The sequence below is a fragment of the Eptatretus burgeri genome, chromosome 6 (assembly GCF_056783735.1).
Source record: "Eptatretus burgeri isolate ZD-2024b chromosome 6, Ebu_testis_v1, whole genome shotgun sequence".
Lineage (NCBI taxonomy): Eukaryota > Metazoa > Chordata > Myxini > Myxiniformes > Myxinidae > Eptatretus > Eptatretus burgeri.
Genome location: NC_140966.1, coordinates 49,482,958 through 49,505,176, shown reverse-complemented (window position 1 = coordinate 49,505,176; position 22,219 = coordinate 49,482,958). Strand labels below are relative to the sequence as shown.

At 43.1% G+C, this 22,219-nt stretch overlaps 1 protein-coding gene across 5 annotated transcripts in view; it reads left to right on the top strand.

The window, feature by feature from the left end:
• The window catches only part of TERF2IP (TERF2 interacting protein), a 123,295-nt gene that overhangs the window by 48,722 nt on the left and 52,354 nt on the right, over window positions 1-22,219 (top strand). For 4 of the 5 annotated variants that reach the window (XM_085884954.1, XM_085884951.1, XM_085884950.1 and 1 more), the window contains exons 3-4: window positions 15,922-16,047; window positions 17,603-17,653. In XM_085884954.1, coding sequence (XP_085741080.1) covers window positions 15,922-16,047; window positions 17,603-17,653 — 177 coding nt within the window. Of the gene's footprint in view, window positions 1-12,301; window positions 12,690-12,808; window positions 12,869-15,921; window positions 16,048-17,602; window positions 17,654-22,219 lie in introns of those variants that run through there. The other variant, XM_085884952.1, reaches the window with a different exon arrangement.

Here is a 22,219-nt window from a genome sequence, read left to right as displayed (position 1 = left end):
AGGTGTTTTAAATAACATGGTCGTGAGGTGTTTTTAATACCATGGCAGTGAGGTGTTTTTAATACCATGGTCGTGAGGTGTTTTTAATGCCATGGTAGTGAGGTGTTTTTAATACCATGGTAGTGAGGTGTTTTTAATACCATGGTCGTGAGGTGTTTTTAATAGCATGGTCGTGAGGTGTTTTTAATACCATGGTAGTGAGGTGTTTTTAATACCATGGTAGTGAGGTGTTTTAAATAACATGGTCGTGAGGTGTTTTTAATACCATGGCAGTGAGGTGTTTTTAAAATCATGGTCTTGAGGTGTTTTTAATAGCATGGCAGTGAGGTGTTTTTGATAATGTGGCGGTTACGAGACAGTGAGTTGTTTTTAATACCATGGTTGTGAGGTGTTTTTAATACCATGGTAGTGAGGTGTTTTTAATAATGTGGCTGTTCCAAGGCAGTGAGTGTATTTAATACCATGGTAGTGAGGTATTTTTCATACCATGGTGGTGAGTTGTTTTTAATACCATGGTAGTGAGGTGTTTTTAATACCATGGTCGTGAGGTGTTTTAATGGCATGGTAGTGAGGTGTTTTAATGCCATGGTAGTGAGGTGTTTTTAATACCATGGTAGTGAGGTGTTTTTAATACCATGGTAGTGAGGTGTTTTTAATACCATGGTCGTGAGGTGTTTTTAATACCATGGTAGTGAGGTGTTTTAAATAACATGGTCGTGAGGTATTTTTAATACCATGGCAGTGAGGTGTTTTTAAAATCATGGTCGTGAGGTGTTTTTAATATCATGGCAGTGAGGTGTTTTTTATTATGTAGCTGTTCCAAGGCAGTGAGTGTATTTAATACCATGGTAGTGAGGTGTTTTTCATACCATGGTGGTGAGGTGTTTTTAATAATGTGGAGGTTACGACGCAGTGAGTTATTTTTAATACCATGGTCGTGAGGTGTTTTTAATACCATGCTGGTGAGGTGTTTTTAATAATGTGTAGGTTACGAGGCAGTGAGTTGTTTTTAATACCATGGTAGTGAGGTGTTTTTAATACCATGGTCGTGAGGTGTTTTTAATGCCATGGTAGTGAGGTGTTTTTAATGCCATGGTAGTGAGGAGTTTTTAATACCATGGTCGTGAGGTGTTTTTAATAATGTGTAGGTTACGAGGCAGTGAGTTGTTTTTAATGCCATGGTAGTGAGGTGTTTTTAATACCATGGTAGTGAGGTGTTTTTAATACCATGGTAGTGAGGTGTTTTTAATGCCATGGTAGTGAGGTGTTTTTAATACCATGGTAGTGAGGTGTTTTTAATACCATGGTCGTGAGGTCTTTTTAATACCATGGTAGTGAGGTGTTTTAAATAATATGGTTTTGAGGTGTTTTTAATACCATGGCAGTGAGGTGTTTTTAAAATCATGGTCGTGAGGTGTTTTTAATATCATGGCAGTGAGGTGTTTTTTTTATAATGTAGCTGTTCCAAGGCAGTGAGTGTATTTAATACCATGGTAGTGAGGTGTTTTTCATACCATGGTGGTGAGGTGTTTTTAATAATGTGGAGGTTACGATGCAGTGAGTTGTTTTTAATACCATGGTGGTGAGGTGTTTTTAATACCATGGTCGTGAGGTGTTTTTAATACCATGGTGGTGAGGTTTTTTAATACCATGGTAGTGAGGTGTTTTTAATACCATGCTAGTGAGGTGTTTTTAAAACCATGGTCGTGAGGTGTTTTTAATGCCATGGTAGTGAGGTGTTTTTAATACCATGGTCGTGAGGTGTTTTTAATACCATGGTCGTGAGGTCTTTTTAATACCATGGTAGTGAGGAGTTTTTAATACCATGGTCGTGAGGTGTTTTTAATAATGTGTAGGTTACGAGGAAGTGAGTTGTTTTTAATAACATGGTCGTGAGGTCTTTTTAATACCATGGCAGTGAGGTGTTTTTAAAATCATGGTCGTGAGGTGTTTTTAATATCATGGCAGTGAGGTGTTTTTTTTATAATGTAGCTGTTCCAAGGCAGTGAGTGTATTTAATACCATGGTAGTGAGGTGTTTTTCATACCATGGTGGTGAGGTGTTTTTAATAATGTGGAGGTTACGACGCAGTGAGTTGTTTTTAATACCATGGTGGTGAGGTGTTTTTAATACCATAGTCGTGAGGTGTTTTTAATACCATGGTGGTGAGGTTTTTTAATACCATGGTGGTGAGGTGTTTTTAATACCATGTTTGTGAGGTGTTTTTAATAATGTGGCGGTTACGAGGCAGAGTTGTTTTTACACCATGGTCGTGAGGTGTTTTTAATACCATGGTCGTGAGGTGTTTTTAATCCCATGGTAGTGAGGTGTTTTTAATACCATGGTCGTGAGGGGTTTTTAATAAATGTGACTGTGAGGTGTTTTTAATACCATGGTAGTGAGTTGTTTTTAATAATGTGTAGGTTACGAGGCATTGAGTTGTTTTTAATACCATGGTTGTGAGGTGTTTTTAATACCATGATAGTGAGGTGTTTTTAATACCATGGTAGTGAGGTGTTTTTAATAATGTGTAGGTTACAAGGCAGAATTGTTTTTAATACCATGGTAGTGAGGTGTTTTTAATACCATGGTTCGTGAGGTGTTTTAATACCATGGTAGTGAGGTGTTTTTAATACCATGGTCGTGAGGTGTTTTTAATACCATGGTCGTGAGGTGTTTTTAATACCATGGTCGTGAGGTGTTTTAAATAACATGGTCGTGAGGTGTTTCAATACCATGGCAGTGAGGTGTTTTTAAAATCATGGTCGTGAGGTGTTTTTAATAGCATGGTAGTGAGGTGTTTTAATACCATGGTAGTGAGGTGTTTTTAATACCATGGTCGTGAGGTGTTTTTAATACCATGGTCGTGAGGTGTTTTTAATACCATGGTAGTGAGGTGTTTTAAATAGCATGGTCGTGAGGTGTTTCAATACCATGGCAGTGAGGTGTTTTTAAAATCATGGTCGTGAGGTGTTTTTAATAGCATGGCAGTGAGGTGTTTTTGATAATGTGGCGGTTACGAGACAGTGAGTTGTTTTTAATACCATGGTAGTGAGGTGTTTTTAATACCATGGCAGTGAGGTGTTTTTAATACCATGATCGTGAGGTGTTTTTAATAGCATGGCAGTGAGGTGTTTTTGATAATGTGGCGGTTACGAGACAGTGAGTTGTTTTTAATACCATGGTCGTGAGGTGTTTTTAATACCATGGTAGTGAGGTGTTTTTAATACCATGGTAGTGAGGTGTTTTTAATACCATGGTCGTGAGGTGTTTTTAATACCATGATAGTGAGGTATTTTTAATACCATGGTTGTGAGGTGTTTTTAATACCATGGTAGTGAGGTGTTTTTAATAATGTGTAGGTTACAAGGCAGAATTGTTTTTAATACCATGGTAGTGAGGTGTTTTTAATACCATGGTCGTGAGGTGTTTTTAATACCATGGCAGTGAGGTGTTTTTAAAATCATGGTCGTGAGGTGTTTTTAATAGCATGGCAGTGAGGTGTTTTTGATAATGTGGCGGTTACGAGACAGTGAGTTGTTTTTAATACCATGGTCGTGAGGTGTTTTTAATACCTTGGTAGTGAGGTGTTTTTAATACCATGGTAGTGAGGTGTTTTTAATACCATGGCAGTGAGGTGTTTTTAAAATCATGGTCTTGAGGTGTTTTTAATAGCATGGCAGTGAGGTGTTTTTGATAATGTGGCGGTTACGAGACAGTGAGTTGTTTTTAATACCATGGTAGTGAGGTGTTTTTAATACCATGGTAGTGAGGTGTTTTTAATAATGTGGCTGTTCCAAGGCAGTGAGTGTATTTAATACCATGGTAGTGAGGTATTTTTCATACCATGGTGGTGAGTTGTTTTTAATCCCATGGTAGTGAGGTGTTTTTAATACCATGGTCGTGAGGTGTTTTTAATGCCATGGTAGTGAGGTGTTTTTAATACCATGGTAGTGAGGTGTTTTTAATACCATGGTAGTGAGGTGTTTTTAATAATGTGTAGGTTACGAGGCATTGAGTTGTTTTTAATATCATGGTAGTGAGGTGTTTTTAATACCATGGTAGTGAGGTGTTTTTAATAATGTGGCTGTTCCAAGGCAGTGAGTGTATTTAATACCATGGTAGTGAGGTATTTTTCATACCATGGTGGTGAGTTGTTTTTAATACCATGGTAGTGAGGTGTTTTTAATACCATGGTGGTGAGTTGTTTTTAATACCATGGTAGTGAGGTGTTTTTAATACCATGGTAGTGAGGTGTTTTTAATAATGTGGCTGTTCCAAGGCAGTGAGTGTATTTAATACCATGGTAGTGAGGTATTTTTCATACCATGGTGGTGAGTTGTTTTTAATACCATGGTAGTGAGGTGTTTTTAATACCATGGTGGTGAGTTGTTTTTAATACCATGGTAGTGAGGTGTTTTTAATACCATGGTAGTGAGGTGTTTTTAATACCATGGTCGTGAGGTGTTTTTAATACCATGGTCGTGAGGTGTTTTTAATACCATGGTAGTGAGGTGTTTTAAATAACATGGTCGTGAGGTGTTTTTAATTCCATGGCAGTGAGGTGTTTTTAAAATCATGGTCGTGAGGTGTTTTTAATATCATGGCAGTGAGGTGTTTTTTATAATGTAGCTGTTCCAAGGCAGTGAGTGTATTTAATACCATGGTAGTGAGGTGTTTTTCATACCATGGTGGTGAGGTGTTTTTAATAATGTGGAGGTTACGACGCAGTGAGTTATTTTTAATACCATGGTCGTGAGGTGTTTTTAATACCATGGTGGTGAGGTGTTTTTAATACCATGGTGGTGAGGTGTTTTTAATACCATGGTGGTGAGGTGTTTTTAATACCATGTTTGTGAGGTGTTTTTAATAATGTGGCGGTTACGAGGCAGAGTTGTTTTTACACCATGGTAGTTAGGTGTTTTTAATACCATGGTCGTGAGGTGTTTTTAATACCATGGTAGTGAGGTATTTTTCATACCATGGTGGTGAGGTGTTTTTAATAATGCGGAGGTTACGACGCAGTGAGTTGTTTTTAATACCATGGTAGTGAGGTGTTTTTAATGCCATGGTCGTGAGGTGTTTTTAATACCATGGCAGTGAGGTGTTTTTAATACCATGGTCGTGAGGTGTTTTTAATACCATGGTAGTGAGGTGTTTTTTAATGCCATGGTCGTGAGGTGTTTTTAATGCCATGGCAGTGAGGTGTTTTTAATAATGTGGAGGTTACGACGCAGTGAGTTGTTTTTAATACCATGGTCGTGAGGTGTTTTTAATACCATGGCAGTGAGGAGTTTTTAATAAATGTGACTGTGAGGTGTTTTTAATACCATGGTCGTGAGGTGTTTTTAATACCATGATAATGAGGTATTTTTAATACCATGGTCGTGAGGTGTTTTTAATACCATGGTAGTGAGGTGTTTTTAATAATGTGTAGGTTACAAGGCAGAATTGTTTTTAATACCATGGTGGTGAGGTGTTTTTAATACCATGGTCGTGAGGTGTTTTTAATACCATGGTAGTGAGGTGTTTTAAATAACATGGTCGTGAGGTGTTTTTAATACCATGGCAGTGAGGTGTTTTTAATACCATGGTCGTGAGGTGTTTTTAATGCCATGGTAGTGAGGTGTTTTTAATGCCATGGTAGTGAGGTGTTTTTAATATCATGGTAGTGAGGTGTTTTTAATACCATGGTCGTGAGGTGTTTTTAATACCATGGTCGTGAGGTCTTTTTAATACCATGGTAGTGAGGTGTTTTAAATAACATGGTCGTGAGGTGTTTTTAATACCATGGCAGTGAGGTGTTTTTAAAATCATGGTCTTGAGGTGTTTTTAATAGCATGGCAGTGAGGTGTTTTTGATAATGTGGCGGTTACGAGACAGTGAGTTGTTTTTAATACCATGGTAGTGAGGTGTTTTTAATACCATGGTAGTGAGGTGTTTTTAATACCATGGTCGTGAGGTGTTTTTAATACCATGGTCGTGAGGTGTTTTTAAAATCATGGTCGTGAGGTGTTTTTAATAGCATGGCAGTGAGGTGTTTTTAATACCATGGTAGTGAGGTGTTTTTAATACCATGGTAGTGAGTTGTTTTTAATAATGTGTAGGTTACAAGGCATTGAGTTGTTTTTAATACCATGGTCGTGAGGTGTTTTTAAAATCATGGTCGTGAGGTGTTTTTAATAGCATGGCAGTGAGGTGTTTTTGATAATGTGTTGGTAATGATAATTGTCTGATTCCAGTTTACCTAAGTAGTCGTGCGGTCTTGCTACCGGGGAAACCACACTCTCGGCAAGCTTCGTCCAAACCGAGTCACTGTTTCCGACTCGGATCCGGCGTAACCGAGCGGGAATTTCCAAAACCTGCCGGTCCAAATAACAATTTATGGCCCAATTGGCCTCCCTAATTCTCAAGCCCGAACCATGCTAGGCCAATGAAAGAAAACACGGACAACGAACTGGAGCATTTAACACGGGCTTTATTTATAATGGGGAGAGGGAGACAAAGAGCAGAGTTACACCAAATATAATCAAATGTACAATGATGCAAGGCACTTATACCGTTTCTACTTAAAGGCTGGGCCCACAGACACACACACATCCAAAAAAGAAATGGACCCCACCGGGTCTTTATTCGGTCCTCCAGCCAAGGAGGATAGTTCAGCTGGGGGGACAGAGATCCGTAGTGTACCTGGCCATGTCGTGCGGCTTGCCGACCTGCCTCTGTGTAGCCCGGGATTCTTGGCGGAGAAGTCGGACGCTCCGCCCACCAACCTGCGCGCTCCAACACCAACCACCACGATGGGACTCGAACCCGCACGGTCAACTTCGCACCAAGCGCCGAGGAGAAGACCAGGTACGAAGACCGACGACCATGACAAGGAGCGCCCAGCAGGCCAGAACACAGGGGGTGTCCGACTCACAACCTCTTCTCGCACACTCGATTCTCTTCTCCCCTCCCCCTCAAGGGGTGGTGGGGTGAATCCGCTCTCTGGGGACTCGCCTCCCGATTGGACGGGGCGTTTTGGGTATCGTGGCGGCCAGCCGTGATTTGAGGAGGGTCACGGTAGGCGGGGAAAAACACGCCCCTTCCAGCCGGAGTCTCTGTGGCTATTTTGGCGCTTTTCTCTTCTTTGTCGCTTCGTCGAGACATTCTTCTTTTCCTGGGCGTTCTGGATTCCCATTGGCAGGGGCTCGCGTGCGATGCTCGCCCTTCGCTCATTGGGCAGAGGAAACACTCCATGCCCTTTTTTGGAGCGAGGCTCCGATCTGAGGCGATGGAAGCCCCACCCACGTCTGTGCTCAGCACGCATGCGCGTGAGGAAGGCCGATGGTGGCAGGAGCGAAGGAGAATGCTGTTGTTGTTGTTGTTGTTGTTGTTATTGGATATTAATTCTAACTAAAAATAACTCGTAGCACACATACACTTAATCACCCATTAAACAGAGGGACGGGACCCTAGCTATAAACACATACTTATCGAAATAACTGAACTGCGGGGACTCTGGCTGTTGTGTGCAAATGGCTGCCAGATTCGTAACAATATTAGGCTTGTGTGCGGCTGCTCGGCTATGGAATCACATTTCATGAAGTTCTCGACAAATGGTGCTCGTGCTAATGTTGCTTCCCGAGTCAGTTTGGAACTCGCAAGTGAGTGTTGCAACTGACAACATACGATTTTTCCACGCTCGGCGCTTCTGCACTCGGCGATCCCGTTCTGTGAGCTTATGTGGCCTTCCACTTCGCGGCTGAGCTGTTGTTGATTCTAGACATTTCCACTTCACAATCACAGCACTTACAGTTGAGCAGGGCAGAACTTTGATGCACTGATTGGTTGGAAAGGTGGCATCCTATGACGGTTCCACGTTGAAAGTCACTGAGCACTTCAGTGCACCCTATTCTACTGCCAATGTTTGTCGATGAAGATTGCATGGCTGTGTGCTTGATATTATTCACCTGTCAGCAATGAGTGTGGCTGAAATATCTGAATCCACTAATGAGAAGAGCTGTCCACATGCTTTTGGCCGTGTCGTGTGTGTGTGTGTGTATTGTTATGGTTTCCCACCCGTTCGGCGTGCAGACGACCGCTTTTAGCTAATCGCGGCCGCGTGCCCACCGGACGGGCAAACCTCGTCGCAGCTTTCGGATAAACGCCGAAATCCAGCTACGGGTGTGTTTTTAATCACACCGTAAATCAGCCAACTATTCTGTCCACGCGCGACAGGGTCCGATTGCCGAATTGTCGATTTACCTCAATATGCGCGTCGACAGAAATGCCGGGGATTTACACCTCGACGGGACCTGTACGGATACGAGCCGTTGTATGCAGCTCGCGCCGTTTGTGATTTGCCGAGCGGTTGTATATCGCCAAACCCCGCCGGATCCGATTGCTTTATCGGCTATTTAAAAGCCAGCTAATATTCCGTACGTAATAATGGCAGTCAATGACAGGAAAGGACGCAACGAACAGGTGAACATTTAAACAAGGACATTTATTTACACATGTATGCAGTCAAGGCAATGAATGCAATGGGGGTAAGGGACAGGGCACGAGCAAACAAAGACCTACAGCCATTTGTCTATTTATCATGGACACAATCACTTAACAGTTCTACTTATGGACACTGTGCCACAACTTTCATACAAAGAAAAACCCCAGGAAAGGAAAGGGCAGAACTGGACCCGTAGGCCTTTAATGTTCGCGGAGCTGTGGAGACCGCAAGAGCTCTGATAGGCCGTGCTGGTTACCTGCCACCCTCATGGTGACTCGCTGGGTGACCCTTGATGTTTTGCCGTAAACACGGCAGCTCGGTTGGTCCAGGCCCCGCCGTGCGGCCTGGTGGATTGGCCTCGCCGACGACACCTCAGAGGAATGAATGGGCGTTGCTCTCTTTTACGAGTGGATGCTCTTTTAAAAGCCCCCCCTTCCTCAGCGTTGCTCGGACGGTCTCGGGGCCAGCTGGCGACTTCTCTCCGGATGTGTCCACTGACCCACGGTTCGGCACCGTACTGCCGGCTTGGCTGCGCTCCGGGCTTCGCTGCACTCCGATGACCCCGACTGCCCTCCACTGGACTCGAACCTTGACAGACTGCTCATGGACTTCTCGGCGAACCCAGACCGACTCAACTCGACTCCAGGCAAAACCAACTCCAGGCAAGAACTACTCACCAGGAAAGAACAAACTGAACACTCGGCGGTTCAGCGCGCCTTTTTATCGGGTCCGTGGGTGAGGTTGATCACTCACCTCTCACCCTTCACCCCCCGCTGGCTCCGCCCCTTTTGATATTTTGATCCGATTTCGTCGCGAAATGCGGAGAAAGCGGACGTTGTAGAAATCATCAGCCGTGGAAAGCGGACGTTGTAGAAATCATCAGCCGTGGAAAGAGGAAGTGGCGCTTGTCCGTGGACGCTGTTGCTGGCAAAAAGATGGCGGTGTTTGTGGAGATGAAGGTGGGGCAATGTGGTTTGTTCCAAAATATAGATAGCAAAAGAAAAATGGCTGACTCAAAGATCACAGCCCGGTTACACGAATAAATCCCTTTAGACATCGGTGGGGAAATCTAATCTGAACACACACTTATCGACATAACTGATCTCTGGGAAACCTGAATGGTGTTCTGTGAATTTCCACAACCGTGACACTATACAGGGGGCTGCAAAAGTAGGTATACAGTAATGTATACAGTACAGTAATACGCTCCTCGTCCGTTAAATTACTAGCCATCGTTGAATTTCCACTTTACCTGCAAATAAAAGATGTATTATTGAAAAAATTACGAAAATAAAAATATTAAAAATGGTAATAATGATTTTAATGAATTAAATCAATTGTAGTATTAAATGAATCCGAGCACCACTATTATAATACTGGTAATACTGGTATAATCCTTTCTGTATACCTACTTTTGCAGCCCCCTGTATATATATTGTAACGGCTGTGGAAATTCGCAATACACCATAAAGGGTCCTCAGATCAGTTATGACGCTAAGTTCATGTGTAGTTAGTCCACACCTGTTGTTTAGGGGGAATATGTGTGATTCATCCGGGCTGCGACGCTTTGAGTTAGCCATTTTTCTTTTCTCTATCGTTATTTTGGATCCAACAACCTCAAACCAACCAACGACAACGGCAAAAAAAGAAACCTGCGCTGGTGCGCGGGTTTGCCCACCCCTCTGCGGTGCCAAGGCTGGCACAGGAAGTGGGGCAGGGCAGCTCCCTCCCCATTGGTGGAGGCCCGGCATGAGGCGGTCGGAGTGGGGGCACGCCCCCCTTCGAGAGCCTTCTGGAAACGCCTCGAAGGGAGGTGGAGTCGCGAACGGGGCGGAGCCCCGCGCGGCGAAGGGTGGAGCCCCGCCTTACAAAAGGCAAACGGACGTGAGGCTTACTCTCTCTGATCGTGGCTCATGTTGGCTGTAGCTCTCTCCGAAAAAGGCACCAGCTCTCTCTCCAAAAAGGCTCGGTCTCTCTCCTTGGGTCTCGCTCTCCAAAGCGCTCCCCTCCTCTCTCGTTCCTACGCTCGTGGCCCGGCGCGGCCTGTTGGTGGAGAAGCGGACGGGAGGCGCCGCAGTGCAGCCTGTGGTGGACCTGCGCGTCCAGACGAGGGGTGCCGGAGAGGGTTCGCCGGCCGCGTGGGAGGCCGGAACCAGGCGTGACCGCGCTGACGGTAGTAGGAGAGGAGGACTCGACGGTCCATGAGGGAAGTCACTTCTTTTCTTTTCTTTTCAGGCTTTTGTATGTGTGTTTGTGGCGCCAGTCTTGTAAAGTAAAACCTGTATAAGTGACTGTGCTGTAAAGAATTGCCTTTTATTCGGTCGTAGTTCTTTCCTTTGTTCCTATTTGCCTGCTTACGTGCGTGAAATAAAGTGCTTGCTTGTTGAACTGTTCCCCCGTTTCGCTTCGTCCTTTCCTTTGTTGAATCTCCATCTTGCATCACGTAAGAGATTGATAGTGGGTTTAAAACACCCGGTAACCAATCTGAACCGTCAAGGTCGACGATAACTCCGCTCGGTTATCCCTGTAGCATGGAACGAGCCGCTTAAGCGGTTCGTGTCCGGAGTCGACCTGTGGCGTGGTACAACCCCTCGGAAGGTTACCCGTGCGAGTACTTAGGTATATCGACTTTTGGCGATTCACCCTATTTCGCGCGGGTAGAATGCAGACTGGGTTGTGGTGAGGTTAAACCCCCACCCGTGACTAGCTCCTTGGCGATAGTTCCAGGAGGGTCACGACTGAATTGTCCGTTCCGGTGGGCAACGCGTCGCGATTCAAGTTACGTGGCCGATCGCATGCCAGGCGGGCGAAATTCGTAACAATATATACAGTTGGGAGAACAAGTATTTGATACACTGCCGATTTTGCAGGTTTTCCCACTTACAAAGCAGGTAGAGGTCTGTATTTTTTATCATAGGTACACTTCAACTGTGAAAGACAGAATCTAAAACAAAAATCCTGAAAATCACATTCTATGATTTTTAAAAAATTAATTTGCATTTTATTGCATGAAATAAGTATATGATACATCAGAAAAACAGAACTTAATATTTGGTACAGAAACCTTTGTTTGCAATTACAGAGATGAGACGTTTCTTGTCATTCTTAACCAGGTTTGCACAGACTGCAGCAGGGATTTTGGCCTACTCCTCCATACAGATCTTCTTCAGATCCTTCAGGTTTCGGGCTGTCGCAGGGCAACACAGACTTTCAGCTCCCTCCAAAGATTTTCTATTGGGTTCAGGTCTGGAGACTGGCTAGGCCACTCCAGGACCTTGAGATGCTTCTTACGGAGCCACTCCTTAGTTGCCCTGGCTGTGTGTTTCGGGTCGTTCTCATGCTGGAAGACCCAGCCACGCCTTATCTTCAATGCTCTTATTGAGGGAAGGAGGTTGTTGGCCAAGATCTCGCGATACATGGCCCCATCCATCCTCCCCTCAATACGGTACAGTCGTCCTGTCCCCTTTGCAGAAAAGCATCCCCAAAGAATGATGTTTCCACCTCCATGCTTCACGGTTGGGATGGTGTTCTTGGGGTTGTACTCATCCTTCTGCTTCCTCCAAACACAGCGAGTGGAGTTTAAACCAAAAAGCTCTATTTTGGTCTCATCAGACCACATGACCTTCTCCCATTCCTCGTCTGGATCATCCAGATGGTCATTGGCAAACTTCAGACGGGCCTGGACATGCGCTGGCTTGAGCAGAGGGACCTTGCGTGCGCTGCAGGATATTAATCAATGACGGCGTAGTGTGTTACTTATGGTTTTCTTTGATACTGTGATCCCAGCTCTCTTCAGGTCATTGAACAGGTCCTGCCGTGTTGTTCTGGGCTGATCCCTCACCTTTCTCATGATCATTGAGGCTCCACGAGGTGAGTTCTTGCATGGAGCCCCAGACCGAGGGAGATTGACTGTTATCTTGAACTTCTTCCATTTTCTAATGATTGCGCCAACAGTTGTTGCCTTCTCACCAAGTTGCTTGCCTATTGTCCTGTAGCCCATCCCAGCCTTGTGCAAGTCTACAATTTTGTCCCTGATGTCCTTGGACAGCTCTCTGGTCTTGCCCATTGTGGAGAGGTTGGAGTCTGATTGATTGAGTGTGGACAGCTGTCTTTTATGCAGATAACGAGTTCAAACAGGTGCAGTTAATACAGGAAATGAGTGGAGAATGGGAGAGCTTCTGAAAGACAAAACTAACAGGTCTGTGAGAGCCGGAATTCTTACTGGTTGGTGGGTGATCAAATACTTATTTCATGCAATAAAATGCAAATTAATTATTTTAAAATCATACAATGTGATTTTCAGGATTTTTGTTTCAGATTCCGTCTTTCACAGTTGAAGTGTCCCGATGATAAAAATTACAGACCTCCACGTGCTTTGTAAGTGGGAAAACCTGCAAAATCGGCAGTGTATCAAATACTTCTTCTCCCCACTGTGTGTGTGTGTGTGTGTGTGTGTGTGTGTGTGTGTGTGTGTGTGTGTGTGTGTGTGTGTGTGTGTGTGTGTGTGTGTGTGTGTGTGCGCGTGCGTGCGTGCGTGCGTGCGTGCGTGCGTGCGTGCGTGCGTGCGTGTGTGCGTGTGTATATTAGGGTGGTCCAAAAAAGTCGAAAAAATAGAATGTTGCTCCACAAGCTTAAAATTATTCTAATATGATCCAATAACGCGCATAATTTTTTTTAGCTGGATCGGAGGTGATTTAGAGGTCGCTCCATATGACGACTTTGTCTCATGACTTGAATAAATTAGGGTATGGTCAGGTACGATTACGGGTACTTCTGGATGTCCGAGGTGGAAATGGAGTGCATTTTCGAACTCTCTGGGGTCGATTTACTCTAAGAAATGACTGCACCGACATTGAATTGACTACCATTTCGAAAATATGACCAAAAACAACATTTATCATTACTGGAGTTGAGTAACTAATCCTACTCATTTCGATATTTTCTCATCTATAATTAATTTGTTGTCTGTCTAAACATTTCTTAGAGTAAATCGACCCCACTGAGTTCGAAAATGCAGTCCATTTTCACCGAGGAAGTTCAGAAGTTCAGAAGTGTACGGATTCGCATCTCACCATACCCTAATTTAATATAATAATACTAACTAAATAAATAACTAACATACTTTTCGTGAATCATTGAATCTAAAACACTGGATGTTGGGGCGGCTAGAAATAAGTTCAGGCGGGGGTGGAGACAGAAATAGAGGCGGAGATGATAGTGGTATTTGGTAAAGGAGACGAAATATTCTAATAGTTTGTAATTCCATTGATTGAAAAATTAGGGTATGGTGAGATGCGAATCCATGTACTTCTGAACTTCCGAGGTGGAAATGGAGTGCATTTTCAAACTCACTGGGGTCGATTTACTCTAAGAAATCTTCAGACGGACAACAAATTAATTATAGATTGGAAAATATCGAAATGAGGAGGATTAGTTACTCAACTCCAGTAATGATAAATCTTGTTTTAGGTCATATTTTCGAAATGGTAGTGAATTCAATGTCGGTGCAGTCATTTCTTAGAGTAAATTGACCCCATCGAGTTCGAAAATGCACTCCATTTCCACCTCGGTAGTTCAGAAGTACCCGTAATCGTACCTGACCATCCCCTAATTTGACCAATTCATGAAAATAAAAGTCGTCATATGGAGTGACCTCTAAATCATTTCCGATCAACTTAAATTTTTTTATGCGCGTTATTGAATCATAGTGGAATAATTTAACACTTGTGGAGACAAAATCTGAATTTATTTTATTTTTTTTTGCTGTTTTTGGACCACCCTAATATATATATATATATATATATATATATATATATATATATATATATATATATATATATATATATATATATATATATATATATATTATACTGATGAGCCACAACATTACGACCACCTGCCTAATATTCTGTTGGTCCTCCATGTTCCGCCAAAACAGCGCTGACTCGACAAGACCCCTGAAGGTGTCCTGTGGTATCTGGCACCAAAACATTAGCAGCAGATCCTTCAAGTCCTGTAAGTTGCGAGGTGGAGTTACCGTGAATCGGACTTGTCGGTCCAGCACATCCCACAGATGCTCAATCGGATTGAGATCTGGAGAATTTGGAGGCCAGGGCAACACCGTGAACATGTCATCGTGTTCCTCAAACCATTCCCGAACAATGTGTGCAGTGTGGCAGGGTGCATTATTCTGCTGAAAGAGGCCACTGCCATCAGGGAATACCATTGCCACGAAAGGGTGTACCTGGTCTGCAACGATGTTTAGGAAGGTGACACGTGTCAAATTGACGTCCACATGAATGGCCGGACCCAGGGTTTCTCTGCAGAACATTTCCCAGAGCATCACACTCCCTCCACCGGCTTGTCGTCTTCCCACAGTGCATCCTGGTGCCATCACTTCCCCAGGTAAACGGCGCACCCGCACACGGCCATTTACGTGATCTAAAAGAAAATGGGTCTCATCGGACCAGGCGACCTTCTTCCACTACTCCAATGTCCAGTTCTGATGCTCACGTGCCCATTGTAGGCACTTTCGACGGTGGACAGGGATCATCATGGGCACTGACCGGTCTGCGGCTATGCAGCCCCATACGCAGCAGGGTGTGATACACTGTGGATTGTGACACATTCCTCCTGTGACCACCATTAAAATTTTCTGTGACTTGTGCCACAGTAGACCTTCTGTCGGTTCGGACCAGACAGGATAGCCTTTGTTGTCCTCGCGCATCGATGAGCCTCGGGCGCCCAACACCCTTTCGCCGGTTTGTGGTTTGTCTTTCCTCGGACCACTGTCGGTCGGTAGGTACTCACCACTGCTGACCGGGAGCACCCCACAAGTCTTACCGTTTCAGAGATGCTCTGACCCAGTTGGCTGGCCATAACAATTTGGCCCTTGTCAAAGTCGCTCAGGTCTTTACTCCTGCCCATTTCTTCTGCATCCAACACATTAACTTCAAGAACTGACTGTTCATTTGCTGCCTCATAAATCCCACCCCTTGACAGGTGCCATTGTAACACGATAATCAGTTATTCACTTCACCTGTCAGTGGTCATTATGTTTTGGCTCATCAGTGTATACATAATATGTAAATGAGATTTTCCAGAGTCAGAGAGATCGTTGATGAAGATTAGAATTGGCATTGTGCCCAGAACACTGTCTTGGGAGACTCAAACCTTCACAGGGAGAGGAGATGAAAAGATTCTGTTGAGAGCCACACGTTGGCTATGAGAGTAGCGGAAGTCAGTAAGCCATGTGTGGAGTTGGCCTTGGATCTCTTGATTCTCATGGCTGACCTCCCTGCAAGCCCCACCCCTCCCCAATAAACATAATATGTTAAGCCGTCATGCAAAATAAGTTCCATTTGCATGAAAAATCTTGTTTGAATTTTTTTACTCTGCAAGTTGATCTCCTTTCTAAACGTGTGATCCAGGTTGGCTGCATTGCATGAAAAATCTGAAGAGAAGATATTTTTTGGTTACGGTGATGATTATTACTGCTCCAGCTTCATCATTGATTGTGTGGAATGCAACGAAATCCTTGAACTGGAAGATTATCGGTGAGGTGCATGTCCTTTTGTAGCATCATTTATATTATCGACACGCCCAGGAAAAAATGCTGCAGTTAGAACTATAGTGTATGAGAGTTGTACTCTCATATACTACAGTAGCCTGCAGAGAATTACTGCAGGAAAGGAATGTTATTTTTGCCTCCTGGGTGCTTTTTCATAAACAAAACAAAAAGTGGGGGTGGGGGTTGGGGGGAATATTGTAATTGGCTCCATCTGTCGTGTTGTCTCCTCCTAAACGGTTGCACAGAAAGTGACGAAGCACCAATGTTGTTAGTTATGATCACCAACATGGCATGAAGGTACCAGAGCCATATAATTTTTGGCCCTGACCCCTGGGGTGGGGTCAAAAGATCAAATCCCCCAAAAATGCAATTAGGGGCACATTTTAAAACATTTTTTAAAAGAAACCTATGTGCAATCGACATTTGCGGACGCATGAAATATATAATGAATTTTTATTATTATTATTATTATTATTATTATTATTATTATTATTATTATTATTATTATTATTATTATTTGACCCTTGGTTCATGCTCCAGGAAGGTGGGGGACTTTGGGTAACAGGGGTCAAAATGGAAAAAAAAATTAAACTTAAAATTTGATATTGGGTTATTCCTGGTGGAACTTTTTGCCATCTTTCAACTTTGCTTTGGTGGAAAGTATGGAGATTTATGAGGGTGCGCCAATTGACCTCGCTGTAGTTTATATTTGCAAAAAAGGTTCACTTTTTGATTCGGTCCTCCATATTCTTCTTTTGTGGTTCCTTCTTTGACCTTGAGGTGTGAATCCTTCATTGAAGCTTTGATAGTTCCTTTGAACTTGTTTCATTGTCCCCACATCTTTTGAAAAACAAAACGGGGGGGGGATATTTTAATCAGCTCTGTCTGTCTGTCCGTCACGCTGTCTCCTTAGAGGTTGAGCAGAAATTCACCAAACTTGGTAGTTATGATCAACACAAGACAAGAAGGTGTGAGAGTGATATTATTTTTGGCCCTGCCTCCTGGGGCTGACTCAAAAAGTCAAATCAAAAAATGCAGTTCTGAGCACATTTTAAAACGTTTTTCAATGAAATAGATGCAATTAACATTGGGGGATGCAAAACATGTAATTTTTGAGGGATTTTACTCCCTGTTAATATCCCAGGGGATGGGGACAATGTCACAGGGGTTAAAACAGAATATTTGTTTTTTTTAACAAAAAGTTTGATATTGGGTCAAATCTGTTAGAACTTTTTTTGCCATCTTTCAACTCAGCTTTAGGTGGTAAGCGTGAGGATTTGCGATGGCACGCCATCGACTTCGTTCTAGCTTATTTTTATAATTGCAATTTAGACGTAAAACTATAAATGTTGACTTTGTGGGAACCCGACCTACCCAAAAATTCCTGCTGACCCAAACGTCATTCCTTCTCATTCCTTCCGACCTTGTTCAGTTGTTTTTTGGGGGATTACATCCTGACATGTTATTTTATTTTCTTATTTTTTTAAAAAACGTTTTCTATGACTTGTTACAAATGATTGCTCTCATATGTTCTTTTACAGAGTAAGTAAAATGCGAGCACCTGCAATGGATGAAGATCGAGTTTTTCATGGGTAAGCCTTCACATCCTCATTGAATAGATGTATTGATTTGGTCTTGTAAGATGGTATTTGTGTTGCATGCAGTTGTGGAATATTATAAGCCACAGCTAAAACTAGAAGGGCACTCGGTAGAGCGCATACCTCCGCCCCGTAATTCCTGATCCACGAGAACATATCAGGCCCAATGCAGTTTTTGAAATGTCATGTTGTATATCGTTTTTGAACCCTGTCTCTCAATGGTGAAGTATCACATAAAACTTTCTCGTAGTTGGATCCGGATTTGGAGCTTCACCAAAATTAAACCAATTTGTCATGGTCACACACCCAACATGTCCACAACTTTTTGAGATATCGTGCTATGCATTGTTTTTGGCTCGATGTATCGTGCTCACCGGGACATTCCCGGCAAGATGTGGCTGGTGCTATTAACGTCCGTTGCTCGTCCCCGCGTCACGCGGTTTGCGGGGACGAGCGATGCAGAGGTACGAGGAGGTGCGGGAATATTTTTCCCGTGTGCGAGAGGTGTTGGTGGTCGAAGTGGTGAGTTTTTGGTGAGCGAGGAGTGAGCAAGGTGAGATGCCATTGGAAACTGGGTGCACAGATTTGAATGAAATGGCAACCCATGCGTGTTCTCTATAGTGTTTGTTCTTTTGTTGATTCTCTCACTGGAGGCTGCGTGGTGTGTTTGCTATTCATATCGTGGTGTGTGCTTGCTTGCTTGCTTGCTTGCTTGATTTGTACCATGGCTAAAAGGAAAGGGTTGGAGAAGAAATCAGAATAGAAGATAGAGATATAGTTAATAGACCGAGCTGCAAGACCCACACAACGCACTTCGTCCCGTTAAACCACTGGCCAGAGGGGAAGGTCTAATTGCACGGAGACTAATGAAATAACTGCCTGGGGATCACTGTATGTTGGGTGCCATTGCCTTGGAGGCATGCGGTTTTGCAGAACCGCAACAATATCATGCGTGTATATATCATGAGAATGGGGATTTTGTATTTAAAATTTCCCAGGGTTTCAAACTTGGACAGTTCAGGCAGTGGGAACATTATGATCAAAGACTTATGGAACGCATTCAGACATTATTTGGCATGCTTTGCTTCATTCACTTAGCGAGAGCGACACTTCGTGCTGCTTCCTTCAATTTGGGAGTGCTACATTTTGTGTCTCACATCTGTATCACCTCTGGTTCATTATCTCACCTCCATTTACATTATTTCAGTCTCCCATCGATTCCATTATAATCTGTTAGTTGGTTTATAATGTTTGTGCATTCATTTATTTGATTACCATCTTGGCCTAATGTTACGACACAGGGTTAGAAAAGATATCCCAGTGGTGTACGTGTACCTCGCTCATTTCCAAACCTCCGTACCACAACAAAATAAAACAATCAGTAAATAATTAATCATCGTGTACACGCAGTAAAGAAAGACAAAATAATATGATCAAGAGTTGCAACATAAAATATGAGCATCATACAGGTGGATATCATACAAAACTAGAAGGGCACTCGGCAGAGCGCATACCTCTGCCACGTAATGCTTGAGCCACGAGAACATATCGGGCCCAACACATTTTTGAAATATCATGCTTTCCAGTACTATATCGTTTTTGGCCCCATCTCTCAATGGTGAAGAATCACTTTAGAGATTAAATAATTCTCGTATCCGGATCCGGATCCAGATCTTCACCAAAATTGAAACTATTCTCCCTTGTTCAACACCCAACGCGTCCACCAAGTTTCATCCGAATTCGTACTAACTTTTTGAGATATCGTGCTATATATCATTTTGGCCCCATCTCTCAATGGTGAAGAATCACTTTAAAAATTCTAGTCGTCGGATCTGGATCTTCACCAAAATCTAATCAGTTCGTCCTTGTCACAAACACCGAACCTGTCCACAAAATTTAATCAGGATCCGTCCACAACCTTTTGAGATATCCTGTACACAAACAAACAAACAAACAAACAAACACTGATAACATCCTTCACCTTCGGTGGTCGAGGTAACTATTGTGGAAAATAAAGATAGGATGAAGTACAGTATGCATTTCAGCTGCGTTGGTGACATAATTTGGAGACATTAAAATAATTTGGGAGGTTGTGGTTGTCAAAGTTAATTTCCCAAATGTGATTGAGAACTTGGAAATCCAAAAACCTAACATTCATGAACCTGGTCTCATTGAGCCACCTCATTCATGATGGATTTTATTCGCATAATTAAGGTCTTTGTTTTTTTATTTTTACTTTTATTGTGACAATTGTTTTAATTCGGATTCTGACTTACTTCCCTCCCTGTCCTGAAGCTGTTTTTGTTACTGGTTCATGTTTTTCATGAGGTCTCAGCTGTTTTGAGAATGTGAATTACCATTATCATTATCCATACATGTTTTTTTTTTTTTTTTTTTTTTTAAGAGCGAGTGCTGTAATCATGCCTGGTGTTGGCTTCATGGTTAGGATGGTGGGCTTGGGGTCTTTGGATAATAAATATATATATATATATATTTTTGAAAATGTCTCGAACAAGATACAGATTCGGATCTTCACCAAAGTCTAGCAATTTCGTCCTCGTCACGTATCCAAGTTCTCCACAAAATTTTGTCAAAATCCGTCCGCAACTTTTTGAGATATTTTGTTCACAAACAAACAAAGAAACAAGCAAAGAAACACCAAAACTAACAAATCTTTGGATAATATATATATATATATATATATATATATATATATTTATTATCCAAAGACCCCAAGCCCACCATCCTAACCATGAAGCCAACACCAGGCATGATTACAGCACTCGCTCTTAAAATAAAATAAATAAAAAAAAATCCTGATCTTTGGATCCTGAGTTCAAATCCCACTCGGCTGTTCAATTAATACCAGGTGGGGTTGACTCTACCTGTCATCCTTCCGAGGTCGGCAAAATTAGTGCCAGCTTGCTGGTATCCTGTGTCGGAGTGGCAACCTGTCCAGGATTGTGACCAATAGCCAAGGAGACTGCCTCGGTCGCATCAATGATCTTTATATTTTTTGTAATTTTCCTCTTTTCTATTTTTTGAACTTTGGCACTGGCGATTTGCAAGCAGCTCCATAATATTTGGGTGTAATGGTGAATAGTTGGCTCGGTAACTGCATTCGTAGGTGAAGCAAAAACTACATATTGGCTTTCAAGCGAAGCCATTAAAAAAAAAAAAAAAAAAAAACCCACACAATGCCAGCAGATAGATTCCTATGCCATTGGTGGTCGTATGGCAGCTCAGCTGCTGGGGTAGCTATTATTTCTTGAAACGCGACTGTGTCGCTGATGCAGTGCCCCTCTACCAGTACACACACTGGTACTGGTACTCATTTCACCGACCTCGGAAGGATGACAGGCTGAGTCAACCCCCTGGTGTATTAATTCAGCGGCCAATGGAGCTTGAACTCAGGACCCTAGGATCCCAAGCCACCACCCTAACCACTGAACCAACACCAGGCTCCCTATGCCATTGATACATGTCCTGTCTGCATTGTACCACAATGGCAATTTCAGATTGAGTCATACTTGAGGCAATACCACAAATAGTCAGACTGAGAATCAAACTGGGACTATACAGCATATAAGCCAGTATTCTTGGAGGACAAACATTTTAAACTGATTTTGTGTCCATCATACTTGAACAGCAACACAACCCTATATCCGAAGCAATTTATTTCTTTAAATCATACAGTTTTATGCGTGGTGTTGGCTTAATGGTTCGGGTGGTGGGCTTGGGATCCTAGGGTCCTGAGTTCAAATCCCTCTTGGCCGTTGAATTAATACCAGGTGGGGTTGACTCAGCCTGTTATGCTTCCGAGGTCTGCAAAGTGAGTACCAGCTTGCTGGAATGATTGAGCCATTCGAGTATCCTGCGTCGGAGTGGTGATCCATCCAGGATTGTGCCCAATAGCCCAGGAGACTGCTTCGGTCGCATCAATGCTCTGCACAGAGTAGGATCCCAATGGATGGATGGATGGATACAGTTTTGTTCATAAGCCCTTTGGAAAGGTGTGCTGCAAGGTGCTATGACAAGGCCTTCCCTATACTTCTCCATCAACATTCTCAAAGCAAACATCGCATCAGTGGTGCTCTTTCCTGGCATAAACCCATATTGCTGCTCACAGATCGTCACCTCTCCTCTCAACCTAGCTTCCACTACTCTTTCCCACAACTTCATGGTGTGGCTTAACAACTTTATCCCTCTGTAATTTCCACAGCTCTGCACATCACCCTTGTTCTTGAAAATCGGAACCAGTACACTTAATCTCCACTCCTCCGGCATCCTCTCACTTTCCAAGACTTTATTAAACAATCTGGTTAACAACCACACTGCCATCTCTCCTAAGCACTTCCATGCCTCCACTGGTATGTCATCTGGGCCAACCGCCTTTCCATTCTTCATCCTCTTCATAGCAGTCCTCACTTCATCCTTACTGATCCACCCCACTTCCTGATTCACTATCTCCACCTCTTCCAACTCTCTCTCTCTCTCTCTCTCTCTCTCTCTCTCTCTCTCTCTCTCTCTCTCTCTCTCTCTCTCTCTCTCTCTCTCTCT